Below are 21,805 nucleotides of genomic sequence, written 5' to 3'. Positions count from 1 at the left end.
TATGTATGCCCACCTGTCACTAGGGGGCAGTGTGAGACAACAGAGGACTTCTGCTTTCATTTTCTTTATTTTCTGCTAAGGAGAGAGACCAAAGCATTCCAAGAATTTACAGCACAACGAGTTCTGCTGACTGAGGTCAAAAGCACTGCACTTATCTCAATTGAGATAAAGCTATTGAAGTTGCTAATGGGTTAAGAAACATGTCAGTAAATTAAAATATGTCTTCATACCTGCTTTTGAGTTGTATCCATATGTAATAATCATTGCATTACAATAATCAGTTTGAATAAATATGTTTTTATTTCATTAATTTAATATAAAAAGACAAAAATAATGTAATATAGTTTAATCCAAAAATATATACCAAAACAAGTAAAATGCAGACTTTAGCTTGGAATAGATGAGGGTACGTTTCTAGTCCTAGGAACGGCCCTTATTTTGTAAGAGCGAGGTAAGTGGCCAGAGCTGCTGATCTCAGGGCTCAGGTCCAGTTCTTCTTGGGACACACTGGTGGTCAAGGTGAACTTCTGGAGGATGGTGGTGACAAATAAGAAGATCTCTGTGCGAGCCAAACCTTCTCCTGGGCATATGCGCCGACCTGCAGTGATAACAGATACGGTGTTATAGCTGCCATCCAACATTTGACAACATTCTGTGTTCAAATTTGTCTATAGAAATAAAGTTTTTTTATGTAAATTGGTAACTGAAAACAATTGCCAGAAAGCAATGTTTTCTAGCAAAGTCGTCTACCTACATTTGTAAATACCTTACATGATCTCTGTGCATTAAAATGTACCTGAACTCTTGCACAGGACAGAAGGAAAACATAGAGAAATGCACCCTGTATGTATTTACACTGTTCAGCCTGTCTAATTCTCCCTCATCTGTGACTTATCACAACCGTAGTTTGATCTCTCTGGAGCATTCAGGCTACCACCTACTAAGGTAAGTATATAACTTTTTTTTAAGTTACAGGTATACGTTAATAATACTTATTAGAGAGCAAGTTGTTCATCTGATGTTTGGTTATTTCTAGATATTATTCCTCCCGTGTAAGCTTAAAGGATACCCGAAGTGACATGTGACATGATGAGATAGACATGTGTATGTACAGTGCAAAGCACACAAATAACTATGCTGTGTTCCTTCCTTCCTTCCTTCCTTTCTTTCTTCCTTCCTTCCTTCCTTCCTTCCTTTCTTTCTTTCTTTCTTTCTTTCTTTCTTTCTTTCTTTCTTTCTTTCTTTCTTTCTTTCTTTCTCTGCCTGAGAGAGTTAAATATCAGGTATGTAAGTGGCTGACTCAGTCCTTACTCAGACAGGAAGTGACTACAGTGTGATGTATCTCACTGATAAGAAATTCACCTTTTTACCTTTTTCTTGCTCTCAGAAGTGATTTTCTGCTAGGAAAGTGTTTTATAGTTGGAATTTCTTATCAGTGAGGGTCACACTGTAGTCACTTCCTGTCTGAGTCAGGACTGAGTCAGCCACTTACCTAATATTTAACTCTTTCGGGCAGAGAAAGAAAAAAAGGAACACAGCATAGTTATTTGTGTACTAGGCACTGTACATGGTAACAGTTAAAAAGGGCGCAGGAGGCTAGTGGACAAATCGGGGGCGCCGCCATTCACTCCCATAATAAATATCGTTTAATGGGCGCCCGATAGGAAAAAAGGGCGCCGGAAAAAAATAACGTTTTAAAAGCGGCGCCCGGAGACTTAATGTTTTATTACTGCTTCTCATGATTACACATTATTTAATGATTTATAATTTTTTTAATATTATTTTTAAACGAAAAACAGTACAATATTTTTTTCAAACATTATTTTTAAACCAAAAACAGTACAATTTTTTTTTTACATTATTTTTAAACGAAAAAAACGCACAATATGTTTTTGAAACGTTATTAATGCTTATCACAGGGGGGTCTTAGGTTTAGGCACCACCAGGGGGGTCTTAGGTTTAGGCACCACCAGGGGGGTCTTAGGTTTAGGCACCACTAGGGGGGTCTTAGGTTTAGGCACCACCAGGGGGTCTAGGGGTTAGGGGTAGGTACAGGGAGGGTTACTTACTAATTTTTTTTTAAACGTTATTATACGTTTTACTTTTTAAACGGAAGATTAACGTTTTCACAATTGCCGATTTCATGAACATTATTTAATGATTTATAACTTTATAAAACATTATTTTTAAACGAAATATAGTACATTATATTTTTAAACGTTATCCATGTTTATCGTTTAAAACCCCGCGCCCTTTTTTCCCAGCGCCCCTTTTTAACGTACGCACTGTACATACACATCTCTATCTCATTATGTCACATGTCACTTTGGGTATCCTTTAAGGGCAAAGTGAATGGTTGTAAAGGGAAAAAAAGGCATTTAAGAAAAAAAGGCAGCATTAAAAAATAATACTTAAAGAGTTCCCTTAGGGACTCAACTTTTTTAATATGTATTGCAAATAAGAGCTTGTAATTAGCGATATAGTGTAAACGAACAACACAACTGAAAAATACACCTTTATTATCAAATAAAATATTGTTGCCATACATTGTACTAGGGACAGAATTTAAACGTTGTAATAGTCAGGACAAATAGGCAAATAAAATGTGTGGATTTTGTCCACAGTAGCACGTTTCATTTTTAAACTGTAATGGTCGAAAACTAAGAAATAATTTTTTTTAAAGATTTTCTATTATTCCCATTAAAATGAATATAGATTAAAACAATTCTTAGCAAAAAGTACCATCCAAAGAAAGTATAATTGGCGTGGAAATAAATAAGATATAGATAATTTCAGTGTGAGAAGAAGTGATAAAGTTATTGGCAAACGAATAAGAGGAACGCAGAAATGTGAAAATTGCTTTGTTCCATAAGGGAACAACACCTGTAGTGGTCAAGTGATTAAGGGGCCAGAGACTTCTGGTACTGAAGTAGTTACAAATGTTTTTTGGTATTTTATTAAAAAAAACACTGTGATCCTCATCTCCTCCCCAGTGTTTGTTCTTTTTGAAATAAAAGAAAAATCTCTTCATTATATTTATTTTGATAAAGAAGCAGTTTCTATGTTACTTTAGCTATTTCTTCTGTCATTTCCTCCAGGCTATGTAGGAGATTCTCCTTGGTGGGACTGCATCCCAGATCAATGACATCAACTGCCAATTACCCCTACATAGCTGGGTCCAAGGAAGAGGTAATTTTGCCCATCTAGTTGACAGTGACGGGGAGTAGAACCCGCCAGATGGGCAAAGCACCAGTGCTGAAAATGATGGAACAGTTTGGAGACATGTTTATATAAGACAGTGAATAATACTGAGATTAGGGTAGTAAATCCCTTTCAGTAGTTGTATATACACAGAGAGTTGGACTGTGAATAATGCACTGGCAATTTAAAAAGTGATTTATGTGTTCATTAAAATAAATATCATGAAGTGGTAGGAGTGTAAATTCTCTCCAACCATGAATGTACAAGAAGCCATATTGGTCCATATGCAATTCACTTTTTTTCCTGACTTTTCTCCTGGGTGATATTTTCATAGTTGCTAATTAAATGCCTTTTAAACCCACAGCAAGCGCAAGGAAATACTCTAAATCATTTCTATAGGACCTTTTCACTTATTTTTTGTGTTTTTAATTGCAACATGGTTACAAATTATTTTAAAGAAAAGATGAAAAATTATCTCCTAGGCGATAACCTAGGATAAAAAAAAATAATTGGACATGGGCCATTATGAATAAATAGATTTGGTACCTGCAGAAAAAGGCAGCAGGGCAGGGTTCTTCTTTACGTTTCCCTGGTTATCCAAGAACCTTTCTGGTAGAAACACTTCTGGATTTGGAAAGTGTTCAGGATCTTTCAGTGAGCTGGTCAGCAATGGAAACACATCTGTACCCTGCAGAGATTAAGAAGCATGTCAAAAGGGATGACAATCACTAATGTGTGAATACTTGTGAATCGGGTTATTGTCATCTTTCTTCGGTATTTGGGAAGTTACTACTAACTGCCAGGAAAGCATTTTCCAACATAAGTAGTAATAGAAACAATACAGAAAAACTGATCAACATAGTTACACTGTGAAATTAGAGAAAAGCAGCATTGACACTGGAGGCCACAATTTTCTGCTGGACTTGACATAAACTGCTCCACCAAAAAATGAACTTTATCAAGCACTACTCCCATAGTATTTACCTTGGGGATCAGGTAATTCTGAAACTGCACATCCTCAGTTGTGGTGTGTGGCAGTCCTGTGGGGATAATGTCCCCAAACCGCTGGATCTCATGGATTACTGCCTCGGTGTATGGCATCCGGGCTCGGTCATTTACTGACGGGTACTGGTGACCCATAACCTGATCAATCTCATTCTGGACTTTAGCTGAAAAATACACAACAGGAAGTGAATGTAACCTATGAACCTGATTCTACCTACAAATAAATGTAGCCTCAGAAAAGAAGTTTGAGCACAGAGTAGTTATACATCCAGATTACTGTTTACACAGGAAATGAATTCGTCCCTAGTGGGCAAATCGAAGGACAAGGCCCTCAGGTCAGCTTCTTGACTACCTCTGAGTTTAAAGCGGATTCGAGATGAAAAACTAACTATAAGAAGTAACTTGTCTATATATCTTATCTAAAGTTTAGATAGTTTACTCAGCAAATCTAGCTGCCAACAGCTTCAACAGTTTATGATTATTTATTCCTGTGATACAATGATACTGTGATACATGTTCTGTTTGTCACATTACACACAGGCAAGCTGATCTGTATCTCCCCTCTCCTACTCCCTCCTCCCCTCTGCGTCTGAAACCTCTGGCTAGTAACCTCCTCCTGCCCAGACTGAGCTCCCATAAGCCCTTGCTACTAAGGCTGAGAGTGCCAAGGCTCTCTGGAGAAGCTGTGGGCGAGGCTTGTTTAGTTTATAGGGAATTAGAGTATTAAAACAAAACAAAAAAAGTATTTGGCTCGAGGAATGCGCTATAAACTATATGAAAGGACCACAATTATGCAATGAGTAGAAGTTTCTCTCGGATCCACTTTAAGTAATTACTTCTTTTAAAGTTTTCTTGATGTCTTATCTCTATATTTGTAACACTTTCTACCACTTTCTGTTTGGATAGGATGTGGAAAGCCTCTCCAAGAATGACAGACAAAACGCAAACAACGCCTCTCCGCACCCACGAATCTGGCCAGAACAGTGGCGGATTGAGGCGGGACGTGGAGCCGTGACTTTGCCCGAATCACAGGAGGGTAACGTATGTGGAGTTGAGATCATATGTACTGATTAAAGATTGGACACTAGGTCCTTTATTGCCAGGTTGGCGTATGTACTGTGGAAGATAATCTGAAGGAGTGACACGCATCATCCTATACAAGTTGCATAACAGCTTTACTTATACTATCTATACTGTGCATGCCATATACCGCTAAGCAGTTTGCATATGGACAATATTTTTGGAAACATGGTCTTTTGATTCTTCACTGGGATCCCTATTTTTTAACCATTTTTTGAGCACGGGCTCACTGCAGTGAGGCTGAGTGAGTGCTGTATGTGTTGAATGCATGTGTTTTTATGGGAAAGGTGCTATATATAAATACATCTATAGCCTAGGATCAATTATCATTGGTTTACCTTAATTTTGGATTAATAAAGATTAATATCTTTTAGCGCTGTGGACACTTTTTTATAAAATACAGTATCTGTTTGTAGGGTAAAAACTTTACATGTTAATAGGAAAACAGGAATCCACAGGGACAATCTCTGCACAGTATGTCACAGCATGCCACAGACTGAGCAGAGGAATCCACAGTGACAATTGCAGCGAATGTCACAGTATGCCACAGACTGAGAGGAGCATAAATAAACTGTAAACCTTAAAAATGTCCACGGACTGCTTACCCATTGTACCCCTATCTCACCTCCTCCCGTGTACCCCATTTCCCCCTTGTTTTGGCAATGCCTGTATGAATCTTGGTCTCGCCAACAAAGCTATTTTGGATTTGATTTAAATGAGGAAGAGTAAGAATCCCTGACTAGTTTTTATTGCGGTCTCTGATTTTCTGTCTCTGGGACTCCCAGTATTCATATTAAAGCAACAGGCTCCATGGACGTCCCAGAGAGAGTTAGCAAATCATAAGATAATGATCTTGTTAGGAATGAAAATCCAATGTTATTTAATGGACTGGGTATATAAGTTCCTGTATCTCATGTCACTGAGCCATAGGCAGATCCTAGGAGCAGGGCCAGTTTTAGACTTTTTGCTGCATAAAGCAAACATTGTGAGGATGCCCCCTCTATCCCCCCCCCCCCCATTTAAAATGCAATAGTTACCCCAAATATGACACACAGCAATCACCCCAAATATAAACTGCAACAGCTGCCACCACATATCTCTGACTTGTGTCAGTGGGCTTTATAGATCCAAAAAATACCCCAACCTACTGTATATTACCCCTCTACCAAAGTGCAGTCACCGCACCTGGCCATCATTGGTGTTCGGTGGGCAAGTGTGCCTGTTCATCATTCCTGCTCAGTGTGTGTGGGGAGGATGGGGGAGGATGACTCAAATTTGCAGAAAGTCAGAAACAGTGACAGTTTGCAAACTTTATCCAGATCCCAGGATGTTTACACATACATAGCAGTTTAGTAACCATAGCTTCTAACAGAATCAATTAACACGAGAAAGCAAAAAGTTCAATTAGATTGAGAACAACTGTTTTTCTTTAAACTGAGGTACATCTACATATATCTGGCTACTAATCATCACTGATCTATATCCCCCTGCCCTGTACTTGTTTTAAAAAATTTATTTTATTTTACGATACTTCCATACATCAAATTAACAATTTCTGATAGCTCCTGGTTTTTAAGTTTATGAAAGTGCCCATATGTTTGTCGAAATTTCCTGTTGATTCCAGGCAGATCCAATAACTTTGATCTCCAGACATGTAATATAGATTGCATGACACCATACGGAATCTAAGGAATGTCTTCAGAGGGCTGGCTGAAAGTGATAGTCTACAAAGTCTATTGCTACTGCTATGTTGCGTTGTACATGAAGTCATTAGAACATTGCTGCAGACTGAGACAGGTGTTTATAACGAACCCTGGGGAGCAGGGACAGTGTACAAATTCCAAGGTTTGTATAATTCCTTATCTGTGTGGCGGGCACATACAGTCATTAGAACAGTGGTACAAAGAGCAGACAGGTTTTTTTTTACAGACAGGTAATTTTTATGGCACCCTTAACAGTTTGCCACCTATTGGAAAGTGCCGCTCTGGAATATTTGCCTCAGGTCACGTCATGGTAGATCCAGCAGTGCCTGGGCATATCGCTTGTGCAACATTTAAAGAGACTCAACTTACACACCATACTTATTATTATGGCATTTGAGCAAGATTAAACTCAGTACTAGGGGTAGGGTTTTGTGGCAGTAGAGGTCACACGGGGCAGCAGGATTGTAGTTACTTATGTCAAACTGTGGCAATATTCTGGTGCCATAAACCAACATATACAGTATGATCCCAAAACATTGCAGGATCTAACAGAACACCTGGCAATTTTACAATCGAGAATATCGTTTGGATCCAAGGTACTTCCCAACTGTTAAGTGCCCTCGTGTACCTTGTATTTCTGGATATTTTAGCAGGATGAGAAAGCCATAGCGAAGCGTTGTGCTGACGGTTTCTGTTCCAGCAAAAAACAAGTTGACTGTTGAAGCCACAAGATTCTCCATATGAAACTCAGTGTCTGGAGTCATCATATCCTATGGGTAAACCAAACAATATTAGCTTCTGTTCTATGATTGAACTGCAGTATACAAATGATATTTCTTTCATAACTATGCTGTTAAAATGTTCATTTAGACTGAGCAGGTAAGGAGGTAAATTGTTCATTACTTAACCCAAGTGATTTTCAGTCAGAGTGATTGTCTGCTTGTCAAATTAAGCCATTATTAACCCCCCTGGCGGTTTGCAAAAAATCCGCCAGGGGGCAGCAAATCTTTTTTTTTAATTTTTTTTTTTTTTTTCATGTAGCGAGACAAAGTCTCGCTACATGATAGCCGCTGCTCAGCGGCATCCCCCCAGCCCCTCCAAGAACGGGATCTCCTGGAGGGCTTCCCCCGTCGCCATGGCGACGGGCCGAATGACGTCACCGACGTCATCGACGTCGTGACGTCAGAGGGGACTCCGATCTGCCCCATAGCGCTGCCTGGCACTGATTGGCCAGGCAGCGCACGGGGTCTGGGGGGGGGGGGGCGGCCGCGGCGAGAGGAATTGCGGCGGATCGGCGGGTAGCGGCGGCGATCAGATGCTACACGCAGCTAGCAAAGTGCTAGCTGCGTGTAGCAAAAAAAAAAAATTATGCAAATCGGCCCAGCGGGGCCTGAGCGGTGCCTCCCGGCGGCATAGCCCGTGCTCAGCACGGGCTTACCGCCAGGGAGGTTAACCAATTCCTTGGCTAGCTTAAAGAGGAGCTGTTAGGTATAAGGTCTCAGAGAAAATAAACACATATATCAGTAGCTAAAGATTGGCTGTACTTACATTACATATGCATTTCACTGTCCACGTTTGGATTTCACAGAATTTTTATATAGTATATGCAGAGATTGATGCTCCTGACAGCTCATGGCGGGTTCCATGTTTGTCTGTCTCCTATGAAGCCAAATGTGTCGTCATGTCCTGCCTGCTTCCTGATCACAGAAAAGCTCGTACTGAATAACACAGTGTGCAGTGAATATTAATTAGCCATGTGGCTAGGAACAATAGCGGACTCCTGCAGTGTACTCTGCCCGGAGATTTATCAGTGCTATGCGCTGGACTGATTACAAGCTGCTGAAACTCGATCCTGTAGTCTCATTAGCAGCCGAGGGGAGGGCCCCAGAATGCTTTGCAGTATGGTATGCGGCTTGCGTCCTGCTTGGGTCTAACAGCTTTGCTGATAAGCACACATCAAAGGTAAGAGAGATTTTTATCTTCGGTAATGCCTTTTTGGCTTCCTTCTAAACTGTTTAACACAGGAGAATAGAGGTTTAAATTAGCTTCTGCAGCCTGACAGTTACTCTTTAAGTCTCTTTGTGGCAGTTTCGCACTGTGGGTGATAACGTGTGCTGCATTTTGTCACACTGAGGTGTGGGGAGATAGTTTTAGTTGTAGTTTCTTACTTGAGCTAGTGACAATAATTCAATAAGATAATAAGCAATGACATAGGTAATAGAACTAAACTGGTGGTGGCTAAGTAGAGAAGATGCTCCCTCATTTTGCATTAGATTAGCTTAAAAACTGCTTGCTTTGGTTTTGATAAATTTGCCCTACAGTTCTCAGCTGAAATCTATTGTTTTTTGTTCTTCAGTCTGCCAGTACATTTTTTTGTTCTTTTGTTTCACTCAGATGCCTCCCCAAGAAGGCAGCAGATAGTGTTGACATTCCCTCCAGCACAAGACAGTGAGAGTGTCACAAACCATTTCCACAAGCCACAGGAAGGACACACCTACATAACTGACACGGGTCCATCTAAAAATGGCACAGGGAGAAAAATGGCGCACTGTTCTGCTGATAAATGTATCATAAAACGCTATTTACCATAAATACATTAAAACGGTAAATAGCGTTTTATGATACATTTCTTTCAGCACAGTACGCCATTAAAGCATGCAGGGGGCTAGTATAGGCAGCAGGGGTTGGGGGAGAGAGGCAGCGGGACACTGGAGGGCATAGGCAGCGGGGGAGGATGTGTGTATTATGCATACGTTACCTTGTCCCGGGCCGGCGATCGCTCCTTCACTCCGGTCCTTCACTTCCTAGTTTGTTTGCTGTAGTCCAGCAGCCGGCCAATCACCATGCGGAGACTGAAACCACATGGTGATTGGCTGGCTGCAGGACTACAGCAAAGGAATGGAAGAAGTGAAGGAGTGGAGGGAAGGAGCAATCGCTGGCCCAGGACAAGGTAATGTATGCATATTGCACACATCTTCGTCCACTGCCTATGCCCTCCAGTGTCCGCTGCCTCTCCCCCCCCCCCCCCCCAACCCCCTCTGTCCTCTGAAATTTTTAAGATTCATAACGCTATTTAGCGTTATAAGTGTAAGGCACACTGCCTGCGCCATTTTTTAACACTTATAATGCTAAATAGCGTTATATAATGTAAGTGTATGCAGCGCCGTTTTTATCCCCCTGGCGCTGTGCGCCATTTTTAACTGCCCCGAAATGACACACCTACATAACTGAAAAGCCATTTACACATTTACAGAAGAGAGCGACATGGAAGAAATTAAAGATTTGTTGCAATTGTGGTGGCAGTAATGACCCTGCAGAATGCTCAATTTAACAGTATGCATAACAATCTAATAAACTAGAGTTCAGTTTTAAACCACTGCCCCAATGTTGTATGCTGTCCAGGGTTGTAAGAAGAGTATACATCGTAGCCAAGGAACTAGCATTTTTTTTAAACAAAAGATCAAAATGGTGTCTTCTTAAATTTTGATGATGAGAGCACTTTTATGTTCACAAGCAGAGGTATTTCAAGAGACCCCGTAATCAGGCCCAGCTTTACCTCACAGGAGCCTATAGGCACGGATGTCCTGGCACCCTAGACTTCTCCCTCCATGAACCTACAAACCCAGCTGAACGGCACTGCAAGGGTGCTGGCTGGCCCAGCTGTCATTTCTCCCTTACCCATCATAGGTAGCTACAGGTGCCCCTATGTATTATGTAGCCAGAAGAACCCTCAATATTCAGTAGCTAGAGGTGCCCCTGACTGAAGGGAGATCTCATCAGTGGAATGCAGAGAGCAGAGTGTGTAGCCTCTCATTTACACTCTCATTAGGACTCTGTATAGGGAAGGAGGGAGGGAGGCACTTGGGGAGTGGAGTGAGCCGCCTTTCCATCATCAGGCACCTGCAGGCACATGCCTACAGTGCCTTATGGTAAATCCAGCCCTGGCCGTAGGGATGTAGTAGAATGTCATAAATTATTAAGGATAACCACTTTTATGCTGGGAATACACGTTTCGTTTTTGCCTTCGTTTTAGCCTTCGATTCGTTTGGTAAACGAATCGAGTGTTGAAAACGTATGTGAAAATAGTCATAATCTCATTATAGTTTCGATTAATAGACCCCAAAAACGAACGACTAGTGATCGAACATGTTTGATATTATCTCTCTTTATCCATCTAATCGAACCATTGGTAGGCTTGATGGCTGGTCAGATCGATTATATATTCGTTTATGCCGTCCGTCCCTGTACTACGTTTCGTTTCTTTGCAGCCTTCGATCATTGGAAAAACGAAACCATCAGAATCTAAAAAAAAACGAAACCGTGGGTGGTGATATTAACCGTACGATCGATTATTTCGGGATCGAAAAGGACAAAAGGCACAATCGAAACGAAGGTTTAAACGAAGGCAAAAACGAAACGTGTATTCCAGTGATGCTGCTTTCAGCATCAGAAAAACGTCCTATATTTATATATTGCTGTATGCTGGTATGTAGCCCGACCCTCCCAGTGATGCTTCGCCTAGGCTGATTAGCCATGCAGAATTTTGTACCCCCTTCCCCCTTGAACATTCCTGAAGACCAAGTATATTCTGTACTGGCTTAAGAACTTTCAATAAACAATCATTCAGCTTAAATCACCTGATAGGATTAAAGATGTCACAACCTGTGATAGATTTCAGAATGTAAATCAGGGAGAGGAAACATTTTACAGTGGGCAAACACTGACTAAGTAATTTATAAATGAATATCGTAAAAAATAAGCAATTTAGTTAACTACAGACAGTATGTAATTTTTCACTACAGTTCCTCTTTAAACCTTTAAAAGCCAATTAGAGGCTTGCAAGTGCCAATTTATTTTAGCACCTTTTTTATTTCTTTTTTGTTACATTTCCTTGCATCTAATTAGTACTACTTTAATGTGCATTTATGGCCACTTGTCACTAGGGGGCCGTGTGAGACAATAACAGAGGACTTCTGCTTTCAGTTTCTATATTTTCTGCTAGTAGAGAGAGATCAAAGCCTTCCAAAAATGTACATGTTCTGCTAACTGAGGTCAAAAGCAGAGCACTTATCTCAAATTCTGTTGAAGCTACTAACGGGTTGAAATTGGAATTACACTTTGATGTAACCGTTTTTTGTTTTTTTTTTAAATACATTGGTGTGTACTTGAAATTTCTTTTGATTGAGGAATCAGTGAGCTGTCATTCTTTACTCCAAAAAAGGTGACAACCCTCTATATTTGCTTTTGGCCAGTTTATAAAAGAATTTAATTAATGTGATTTTCCATTATTAGCCAATCACAGATGACACGATCTAATAAACCGCTGTTTCTATTTCAAGAAAACACAGAAGAAAAGCCTTTTTCTATGACCTTGATGGTACCTGCTGCATCTTTATCAGAAAGCAATCAATGAAGTGTCGGGGGGATTGGGGGTCCAAGCTCTCCTTACTCTCCTCCACTCTCTCACGGACAAATGTCTTCAGCTCAGATATGTGTTTCAGGATTCGCTGATGAGGACCTGGAATGTGTCGGAAGAGCTGAGGGAAGTTGTAAAGAACCTAAAATATTAGAAGAAGAATTATTTAATAAGAAACATCAAGACGTTATACATATCCAAACATGGAAGCACACACGTCAGGATTGTGGACAGTCAATGACAATAAGATGCCAACATAGAAAGCAGACTGGGTCTCCACCTGGATTTTAGGCCAGTTGGACAATTTTATTGTAGATATCACAGTATAAACACACAAAGTTTCGACCTAAAGGGTCTTTCTCAAGTACTTGAGAAAGACCCTTTAGGTCGAAACGTTGTGTGTTTATACTGTGATATCTACAATAAAATTGGCCAACTGGCCTAAAATCCAGGTGGAGACCCAGTCTGCTTTGTATGTTGGACTGTTGTTACACCCTAGGTGGATACGGGTTGTGACTGGTAGACTCCCTAGTTGGAATATTTATTTGGGTTGCAGTAACAAGGTATTTCGTATTGCTAATGACAATAAGATGCAAATCATTTTGAGCTGATGCTAAATTATGCAACTTTATTCATCCTGAAAATGGACCAATCAAATCCCTTCTTGGTTTCCATTAAAATTGGCCCATTTTCAAGCTGTGTTATGCAGGAGCTGCAGGCATCACTGCAGATCGAGTTGGAGAGAGCAGTATTTAGCTACTTTGGATTTATGAACATGTTGTCTTGAAAAAGGGATCCTGTGGGGTAACGAAAAGTTGGCTTATGTTTTTTTTTTTAATTTATGAAACTTTACTAAGGAGTGGAGGTGCCAGTGTCACAATATCTTGCTATATAGAGGACATGGTCATTCATCCAGTTCAGTCCTGTGCACTACACTAACTATAGCAATAACTTTATCATCAGGATTGTGGCATGATCTCATCCTCTTTTTCTTTTAAAGCACATCTGAAGTGAGAGGGAAATGAAGGCTGACCTATTTATTTCCTCTACCGCTTATACCTTAACCCATAGGCAGCGAACAAGCATGCAGATCAGATGTTTGACTGAAATCTGACCTGATTAGCTGCTGGCTTTTTAGATGTGGAATTCAGACATTACTGCAGACAAAGCAATCAGCAGGGCAGCCAGGCAACTACTGTAGTATTATTTAAAAGGCAATAAATAAACATGGCAGCCTCTTATCCCTCTCACTTTAGATGTACTTTAGGTTAGCCAGCAAAGGGTATCTTCCTTATTCAAAACTTGCTGCTTTTAACCCCCTTGGCGGTATGAAAAATACCGCCAGGGGGCAGCGCAGCAGTTTTTTTAAAAAAAAAAATTTTTTAAATCATGTAGCGAGCCCAGGGCTCGCTACATGATAGCCGCTGCTCAGCGGCATCCCCCCGCCCGCTTCGATCGCCTTCGGTGATCTCCGATCAGGAAATCCCGTTCAAAGAACGGGATTTCCTGGAGGGCTTCCCCCGTCGCCATGGCAATGGGGCGGGATGACGTCAGCGACGTCGGAACGTCATTGGGAGACCCGATCCACCCCTCGGCGCTGCCTGGCACTGATTGGCCAGGCAGCGCACGGGGTCTGGGGGAGGGGGGCGCGCGCCGCACCGGATAGCGGCGATCGGGCGCGCAGCGGTGGCGATCGGGGTGCTCGCGCAGCTAGCAAAGTGCTAGCTGCGTCCAGCAAAAAAAAAATTATTTAAATCGGCCCAGCAGGGCCTATGCGGCACCCTCCGGGGGCTTACCCTGTGTCACACACGGGGTTACCGCTAAGGAGGTTAATGCAGTGACATATTCATGCCCCGCGGAGGAGAGCTCAGTCAGATACCAGTAACACTGGAGATGTATACAGTCAGGGCCGGATTTCTGGAAAAGGGCCATGAAGGCCTGGGCCTTGGGCGGCTGCAGCCCAAGGGGGCACCTGGAAGGAGGGGTTGCGACATATGAAGGCGGAGGCTGCAAAAGGGGAGCAACACATGAAAAAAGGAAGGTGATGCCCAAGGGAGCTGTACATGAAAGAAAGAGGCTACAGTACATGGATGTCACATGGACTAGACAGTGACATGTGGAATGGGAGGGGCACTGCTGCACATGGAAGAGGAGGCCCAACCTACTTGGCCCAGGGGAGGAAAAAGTGTAAATCAGGCCCTGTATGCAGTACAAGGCATTTGTATTAATCCCATCCCAGTAGAGGCTGGGAATGATACTATCCAGCTATAGAGCTGTAGTATTTAAAACAAGCAGTGTGTTAGAGCTTGTTAAAGTGCTTGAAATGTATAAAGATGACGAGATGGTATTTTTTGTCTTTTTTTTGTCATTAGTCCTTGCAATGTATAGAGCTTAACTGAACTGGACAGATATTTTGATCTTGGCTTCAGTCTCCGTTTAAATGATCTACTCACCAGATTCCATGCGGAAGCCATATAGCGAATGATCCCATTGATGTTACGGAGCAGAGATAAAAAGCGCTGGTCACTGAATTCAAACCGATTCCCGAACACAACAGAGCAGATAATGTTGGACACAGCACAGCTCAGGAAGAAGGTGGGGTCAAATGGCTTCTCTGTAAATGGAACACAGGTGTCACACCATGAAAATAATTAGAAAGAAAAAAAAATATATTACAAACATGGTGGCCCCGAATAGTGTAATACTGTTGACTGGTATTAGTATCAATGAATAGTAGAAATTTTACTCACAAACATGGGTTGCCGCCACAGACAACCACTATATGCGCAGATGGGGAGATTATCCTGTCCCCACTGCTTTTTTGAAGTTTGTGTGTAGAAAACAGGTTGTGCTTCAATTCCAACATTTTTTGCTAACTGTAACTCTATCCCCACACAGAGCAAATACAGAGCAGTGTAAATCAAATCCACTTACCAGAGCTCCGGGTACCGGTCATTTCACTTCTTGCAACTGCCGGCTGCTTTTCTGCATCTGCTCAGTATGGCTCCCAAGCATGCACGTGAGCATGCAGCTTAGGTGAGACATTGGGAGCCTATGGAGGATGCAGCAGAGCAGCAAACAGCTACAAGAAATGAAGTAAACTCTAGTAAACATTTTGGCGTTTTTCTCTGGGGAGTGAGATGAGGCGGGGCCACGCACCGAGAGCCAGGTGATGCATGGTCTGCAGGATGATTTCGTGGGGCCAGGCAGCACAGGTAACTATAAACTTTCTTTTACAGGACGGCTACTGGATTTTAATTTTAGCACGGACATCCGCTTTAAAATCCATAAAATAAAAATTAAGAGGTGGCCTTCCACAAAGATGAAACAGATATAAGGTAAACAGAAAATGTATTTGCACTAGGACAACGGGTTTCGTGAGTATACACCATTGACTTCATCAGGCCAAATATCAGTGCTGGGTCCAAAATTAGCCTGGCTATGAGCGCTTCTGCCCAAAAAAGCGTTGCCTTAGTGCAAATACATTTTCTGCTTACCTTATATCCATGTAAGCTTTGAGGTAAGCCACCTCTTAATTTTCATTTCAAGGATTTCAATGTATTTTATTCTTTCTGAGTGCCTCTTCCCACCATTGTGTTTGTTACCCTCCTGAGGAGGGTGACCTCCTACCAACTGTTTACAGCTGACAAACATTCATAGGAATGAAACTGCAGTCATCATCAGTATCTAGTGCACACAGAGCACAGAGGGATCATATTGCAGCCACACTTGTCTGTTTCAGAGCTTCTCTCTCAGCAGGAGCAGCCTCTCCCATGTCATCACAGCTCTCAGTATGCAAAGCAGGAAATCTAAGCCAGGAGGTGGCAGGCTTGGGCTTGAAAAGACTCCACAGAAGAGTGACTCAGCTATAATGATTCCAGGTCAAACCTAGACTGAGCCAGTCGGGGATTCTTATCACAGCTGCTAATAGACTAATTAAGCAGATAACAATAAAACTAAAAGCAGGGTAGGTGTTTACTGTCATGTTCCCACTGATAAATGTAATAAAATACATGAGGGTGCTTCTTCTCTGGTTCTCTTTAACCATTACACTATCCAGCCACTCTGACAGGTCCTGCTTTACCAAGAGTACAGTGCTGAATCCTGTGCCTGAATTTATGTCATATTTCATGGATGTGGCTTTAGGAAACAAGCTGGTATGCCCATCATCAGTGGCAATTGCAGAGTTTCAAGGGGCTAAGCAGTGTTCTTTTTACCTCCCGTTTTCTGAAATTCCTCCAGCAGAAACTGGGCCTCCTCTTGAATTCTCTCCTCAATCGACCTTTTCCCCACACCAAAATTCCTGAGCGTAGTCAGGGTAAAACGGCGCATCTGTTTCCAGCGTTCCCCATTACTAGCAGTGATACCTGGGAGAAACAGAATTCATATCAGGCACAATACATGTTTTCAATGAAGCAGTTTCCCCCCATCTTACGATGAAGCAACACTAGTTTTCTTGAAGCTTTATTGATTTTGATGCAAAGGGCCGCCAGGAGGTTAATCTATACTCTGATTGGTTTCTTTATCAATGACAAAATCATGACTGTGACTTTACAGCGGTTCTTTAACTTCCTGGCTCTTCTCAGCTGCCAAATACAAGTTTTGGGGGAAGTTAGGTTCAAAATAGCCCTGGAGGTTGTAACCAAGTACAACTGCTGTAATCTAGCGAGGGTCAATGATAATGATTTAGAAATTATGCAAATCTTATGCTATTCTTATACAAATGTGCACAGTTTAGAATCGGACCAATCAAAATCATCATCTATAGCATTTGATTGAACCTATTCTAAAGGTGCCCATACACTAACGCAATAGACAGCAGATTCGATCACTGTGATCACTTCTGCTGTGAAATCGATAACGCAAACACGTACCAATCAACCGGTTTGCATCAGAAATCGATCGATTTTGCTTGATTGTTGGCAAGTCGGGAGAGTGTCGTTAGTGGCACTCTACTGTTTGAACTTTCTGCTTGTGAGAGGGCGGGACAGGAAGTGAAGCGAAGATGGAGGACATTGAAAGAAGTGAGAGACTGCGGGGACTCACCCCGGTGGACAGGCAATGTATTGCGGCTGGCCAGGGGAGCAGGGGCGGCAAGCAGGCAGCAGCGGCAGTTCCACAGGTTGTGAATCGATTTCATGCTGAAATTGATTCAAAATCTGTTTGCAGTGTATGGGCAGCCATTAAATCCCTCTCTGATCAGATTCGATCAGTGAGGGATCTATCTGTTGGTCGATCTGGTGGAAATCGACCAGTGTATGGCTGCCTTTAGCTTCATAAATGTGTTTAAAATTAGCATAAATTTGCATCAACTCAAAGTTATTAGCATTTCCCTAACCATTGCTACAGTTATCCACAGAAGTACTGTTAAAATGAACCTCTATGGAGAAAATCAGCAAAAAATAGATACTTACCCCAGTGGAGGGTAGCCTCTGGATAGTACCAAGGCTCACCCATGAAGCCACTAATGTATGGCTTTTTCCTCCATGCACAAGTGGCTTCAAGCTACTGTGCAAGCGCCGATTGAACATCTGCATGCGCATTACAGTTACACTTGTACATGAACAAGAGTGTGGCTGTGAAGAAGAAGAGGGAGGGAGGGACCAAATGTACCATAAGGCATTGTAGGCACATGCCATGAGTCAGTGAGTCAGTGAGTGCCTCCCTCCCTCCTATCCTATAATAGGAGTGTAATTGAGAGGTTACTAACTCTGCTCTCTGCATTCCACTAATGAGATCTCCCTGCAGTCAGAGGCACCTCTAGCTACTTAATACTGAGATTCCTCTAGCTACCTAAAACTTGTGGGCACCTCTAGCTACTTATTATTGAGCATACATCTGGCTATTTGATACTAAGGTGCACCTGTAGCTACCCGACGGGCAAGGGAAGAAAGGGAGAAGTGACAGCTGGGACAGCCAACACACTTGTGGTGCAGTTTGGTTGGGGTTTGTAGGTACATGGAGGGAGAAGTCTAAGGTGCCAGGACTTCTGTGCTTATAGGCACCTGTGAGGTAAATCCGGGCCTGGGATCTGGCCATTAGTTAAATCGCACCCGAACCAAACATTTTTTTAATTCAAAATATTTAGTTGCACCACTCTGACACATACAAGGATAAATAAACACTCCATCAAGCCTATAAGCATTTCAGTGCATGCTTTTCACCCTTCTCTTTTCATAACTAGGGTTATACAGGTGGCAGCCATTAGCAATTCCTCCTTTGCCGGACACTACCTACTCCACCAGTCTGCCGGATTCTGTCTTGGCAATATGAAAGGAAGGGAGGGGTTCCTCCAATAAATGTAAAATATTTTATATTTGTCATCATGCAGCTGAAAGGGGCTACTAATTATTATTATAATTTAGAAAATAGATTTTATTTCTGAAATCTTGTATTTTTAAGTTGGGTCCACTTTAATAATCAGGGATATACTGAAAACACAGGAAACCAAAAATTTGCAAAAATACTTTTTCTTTTCAATTTCCAAAAAGTGCAGAATTTTGTATACAAGAGCTTTAATCACGTAGTAAAGTGCATATAACTGGTTGAAAATGGCTTAATCACGTAGTAAAGTGCCTATAACTGGTTGACCATGGCAACAAAATAGATTTGTTTTGGGTCGGTGACCCTTCTTCAGGCCTTTATACATACAGTGAACATCTGCACTATTGAATTACACAGTAGTATCTCATCTGGACAAATATAATGCCAGGGTAGACCACCACAAGAAGTTTCAAAATAAGAGCCGCATGGGAGCAGGACATCCCAGCCGGGGCATGGGAGCAGGACATCCCAGCCGGTTCGGATGTCCTGCTCCCATGCGGCTATTCTTTTAAAACTTCTTGTGGTGGTCTACCCTGGCTTTATATTTGTCCAGATGAGATACTACTGTGTAATTCAATAGTGCAGATGTTCACTGTATGTATAAAGGTATAAAGGCCTGAAAAAGGGTCACCGACCCAAAACAAATCGATGTTGTTGCCATGGTCAACCAGTTATAGGCACTTTACTACGTGATTAAGCCTTTTTCCACCAGTTATATGCACTTTACTATGTGATTAAAGCTCTTGTATACAAAATTCTGCACTTTTTGAAAATTAAAAAGTAAAAGTATTTTTGCAAATTTTTGGTTTCCTGTGTTTTCAGTATATCCCTGATTATTAACTAGTTATTGTTGTGGTGCTTGTGGTGCACCTACAGGGATTCTTTTTTGTTTTTGTGCTCTCCCAATACATAACTACTGGGATCTGGCCATTAGCGGTGGTGTTGAGGAGGACAGAGGAAGTCTCTACTGAGGTAAGTATCTAACTTTATTTATTTATTTTTTCATTACAAGTTTGCTTTAAGGGTGCACAAAATCCATTTTTAAGAGATTATCTAGTTTACTCCAGTGATGCAGAACAAACCATGTACAATATAGTGATGTAGAGAACAATTCAGGACTTTAACTGCAGGTAAAGTCATGCAGGTGTGAAAACAGGATGCCTCATTTGGATCCCTGATAAATCTTCAAGGCTCTCCAAAGAAGCTGTTTCAGCACCACCCCGCCACTCAGGTGCAGTGGAAGCAAATGAAAATATTTTATGTTGCAAAAATACAATGTATAATATAAAGGGCAGACAAAAAAGAAATCCTTCTTACCATATCCTTTCATCACATAGTCATTTATGGGCATCTTCCCTCGGCCACTGAAGGCATGCTTTTGGTCTACCAGCGCCTCTTTTATAGCATTGTATCCGCAAAGCATCACTACAGGCCGAGATCCAAAATGCACAGTGAAGACGGGACCATATTCCTCCCTAAACTGCATGTAGCAAAGAGAGAGGATATTTGTTGTATTACTGACCTAAAAACTCTAAAGCTGGAATCAGATTTAAATATTATACTAACAGAAGAGAGATTCAAGCATGCCCATATTTATGCAAAGCCTGTTAGTTTCTTAATAAAAAACATGCGCAATGAAAACAGCAGCTTCTTGCATCGTTTGTGCAGCAACAGTTGTGGATTTATAATGTGAGTAGCCTGGTGAAGGTGGGGGAGAAAGTTGTATAATGTAAGTGCAGTGTAGAATAAAAGTAGGGGATAACATGAGTGCATGCCATGGTGAGTAGGTGGTCTATAGTGTGAAGGTAGCCAGTACAGAGAGTTCATTCCAAAGTTTTTTCATGTACGATAAAAGTTACAATTACCATCATGGTTATAGTAGGCTTAGGTTCTTTAAGTGTAAGCATGTCCACTTTAGGGATTAACTTCTGACAGTTAGTTTTTGGAAAAAGAGGAGACTCATCAAGTGTTAGTGTTGGGGCAGGGTTAGGTTAGAGTATCATTTTTAGGGTTAGTGTATCAATTGCAAGGCAAGTGTAACATAGCCAGTTTCACCACTCAGCACTATTAAAGATATCTGGCATCTCCCATGACGTGGGTATGGATAGTTCCTGATGGCCTGGGAAAGAAGGGGTGGCTGCATGGCTGGATTGCAGGCAAGGCCACAAAGGCCATGTCCTAGGGCATCAGGAAAGCAAGGGACGGGCTTTGTACAGCAGGGTGGCAGTAGCAGTTAGCCTGCCGAACATTCGTCCTGCTACATAGTTTGTACATAGCAGTGGGCTGCTGCTACCAACAGCCGGATCTGGCAATGGATGAAGCAGCAGCGAACGAGCACTTACAGTGATCTCTGAGCTGCCTGTCACTCACCAAATATGCTGCTCGCCAAGGAGCTTACAATCTAATCCCTGCCATCATATCACTAACTGTTCTCAGAGGAGTTTACAGTTTAATCCCTGCCATGCTAAGGGGTAGTTTAGGATCCTGTCAGTCTGAGAGCAGCTGGTAATAGTGGGCCTTTGGCGGTTTGACATTGGAGACCAGGGTTTGAATCCTGGCTAGGGTCAGTACCTATTTAGTAAGAATTCCTTGGTCAAGACTCCCTAATACTGCAGGGTGGCTCCTTGAGTGCGCCCTTAGTGGCTGCAGCTCTTGAGTCCAACAGGAGAAAAGCGCTACACAAATGTTAGGATTATTAAGAATGGATATTTTTGATATAATCATTACGTGCAATTTACCTTCTGCAGTGACGCCAGCAGCTCTCCTGTTCGGATTTGGAGAAGGTTTCCTAACAGTGGCAACGGAGGAGGTCCAGGTGGAAGCTGAGCTTGCGTCTTCATTTTCCCCTTCAACCATGCCATGAAAACCAAGCATATCAAAGCAATGCAGAGCACCACACTAGAGAACCACATGTCTTCCCTAATTATGTCTTCAGACCTATGTTTCTCCAATGGACAAGGTTTCCCTTTTATACATCTAACAAGTGACATGACCCCGACAGGTGTCCTGTGGGTCACCTATTCCCAGCGGTGTGCTAGAGTCATTTCCTCCTGATTAACAGAGTTTCCTCATTTTG

At 41.9% G+C, this 21,805-nt stretch overlaps 1 protein-coding gene across 1 annotated transcript; it reads right to left on the bottom strand.

Annotated features, from left to right (window-relative positions):
• Positions 1-386: 386 nt before the first annotated feature.
• On the bottom strand, positions 387-21,569 carry LOC137527354 (cytochrome P450 2G1-like). The gene is made up of 9 exons (XM_068247864.1): positions 21,468-21,569; positions 20,047-20,209; positions 16,623-16,772; positions 14,859-15,019; positions 12,371-12,547; positions 7,618-7,759; positions 4,186-4,370; positions 3,748-3,889; positions 387-598 (listed from the first exon to the last, which is right to left on the bottom strand). The coding sequence occupies exons 1-9, from the start codon at positions 21,567-21,569 to the stop codon at positions 387-389; spliced, it is 1,434 nt and encodes a 477-aa protein (XP_068103965.1).
• Positions 21,570-21,805: the final 236 nt, after the last annotated feature.

The sequence above is a fragment of the Hyperolius riggenbachi genome, chromosome 8 (genome assembly GCF_040937935.1).
Source record: "Hyperolius riggenbachi isolate aHypRig1 chromosome 8, aHypRig1.pri, whole genome shotgun sequence".
NCBI classification, from domain to species: Eukaryota; Metazoa; Chordata; class Amphibia; order Anura; family Hyperoliidae; genus Hyperolius; species Hyperolius riggenbachi.
Note: the sequence above shows the minus strand (reverse complement) of the source record. Positions and strands in the feature narration are given on the sequence as shown.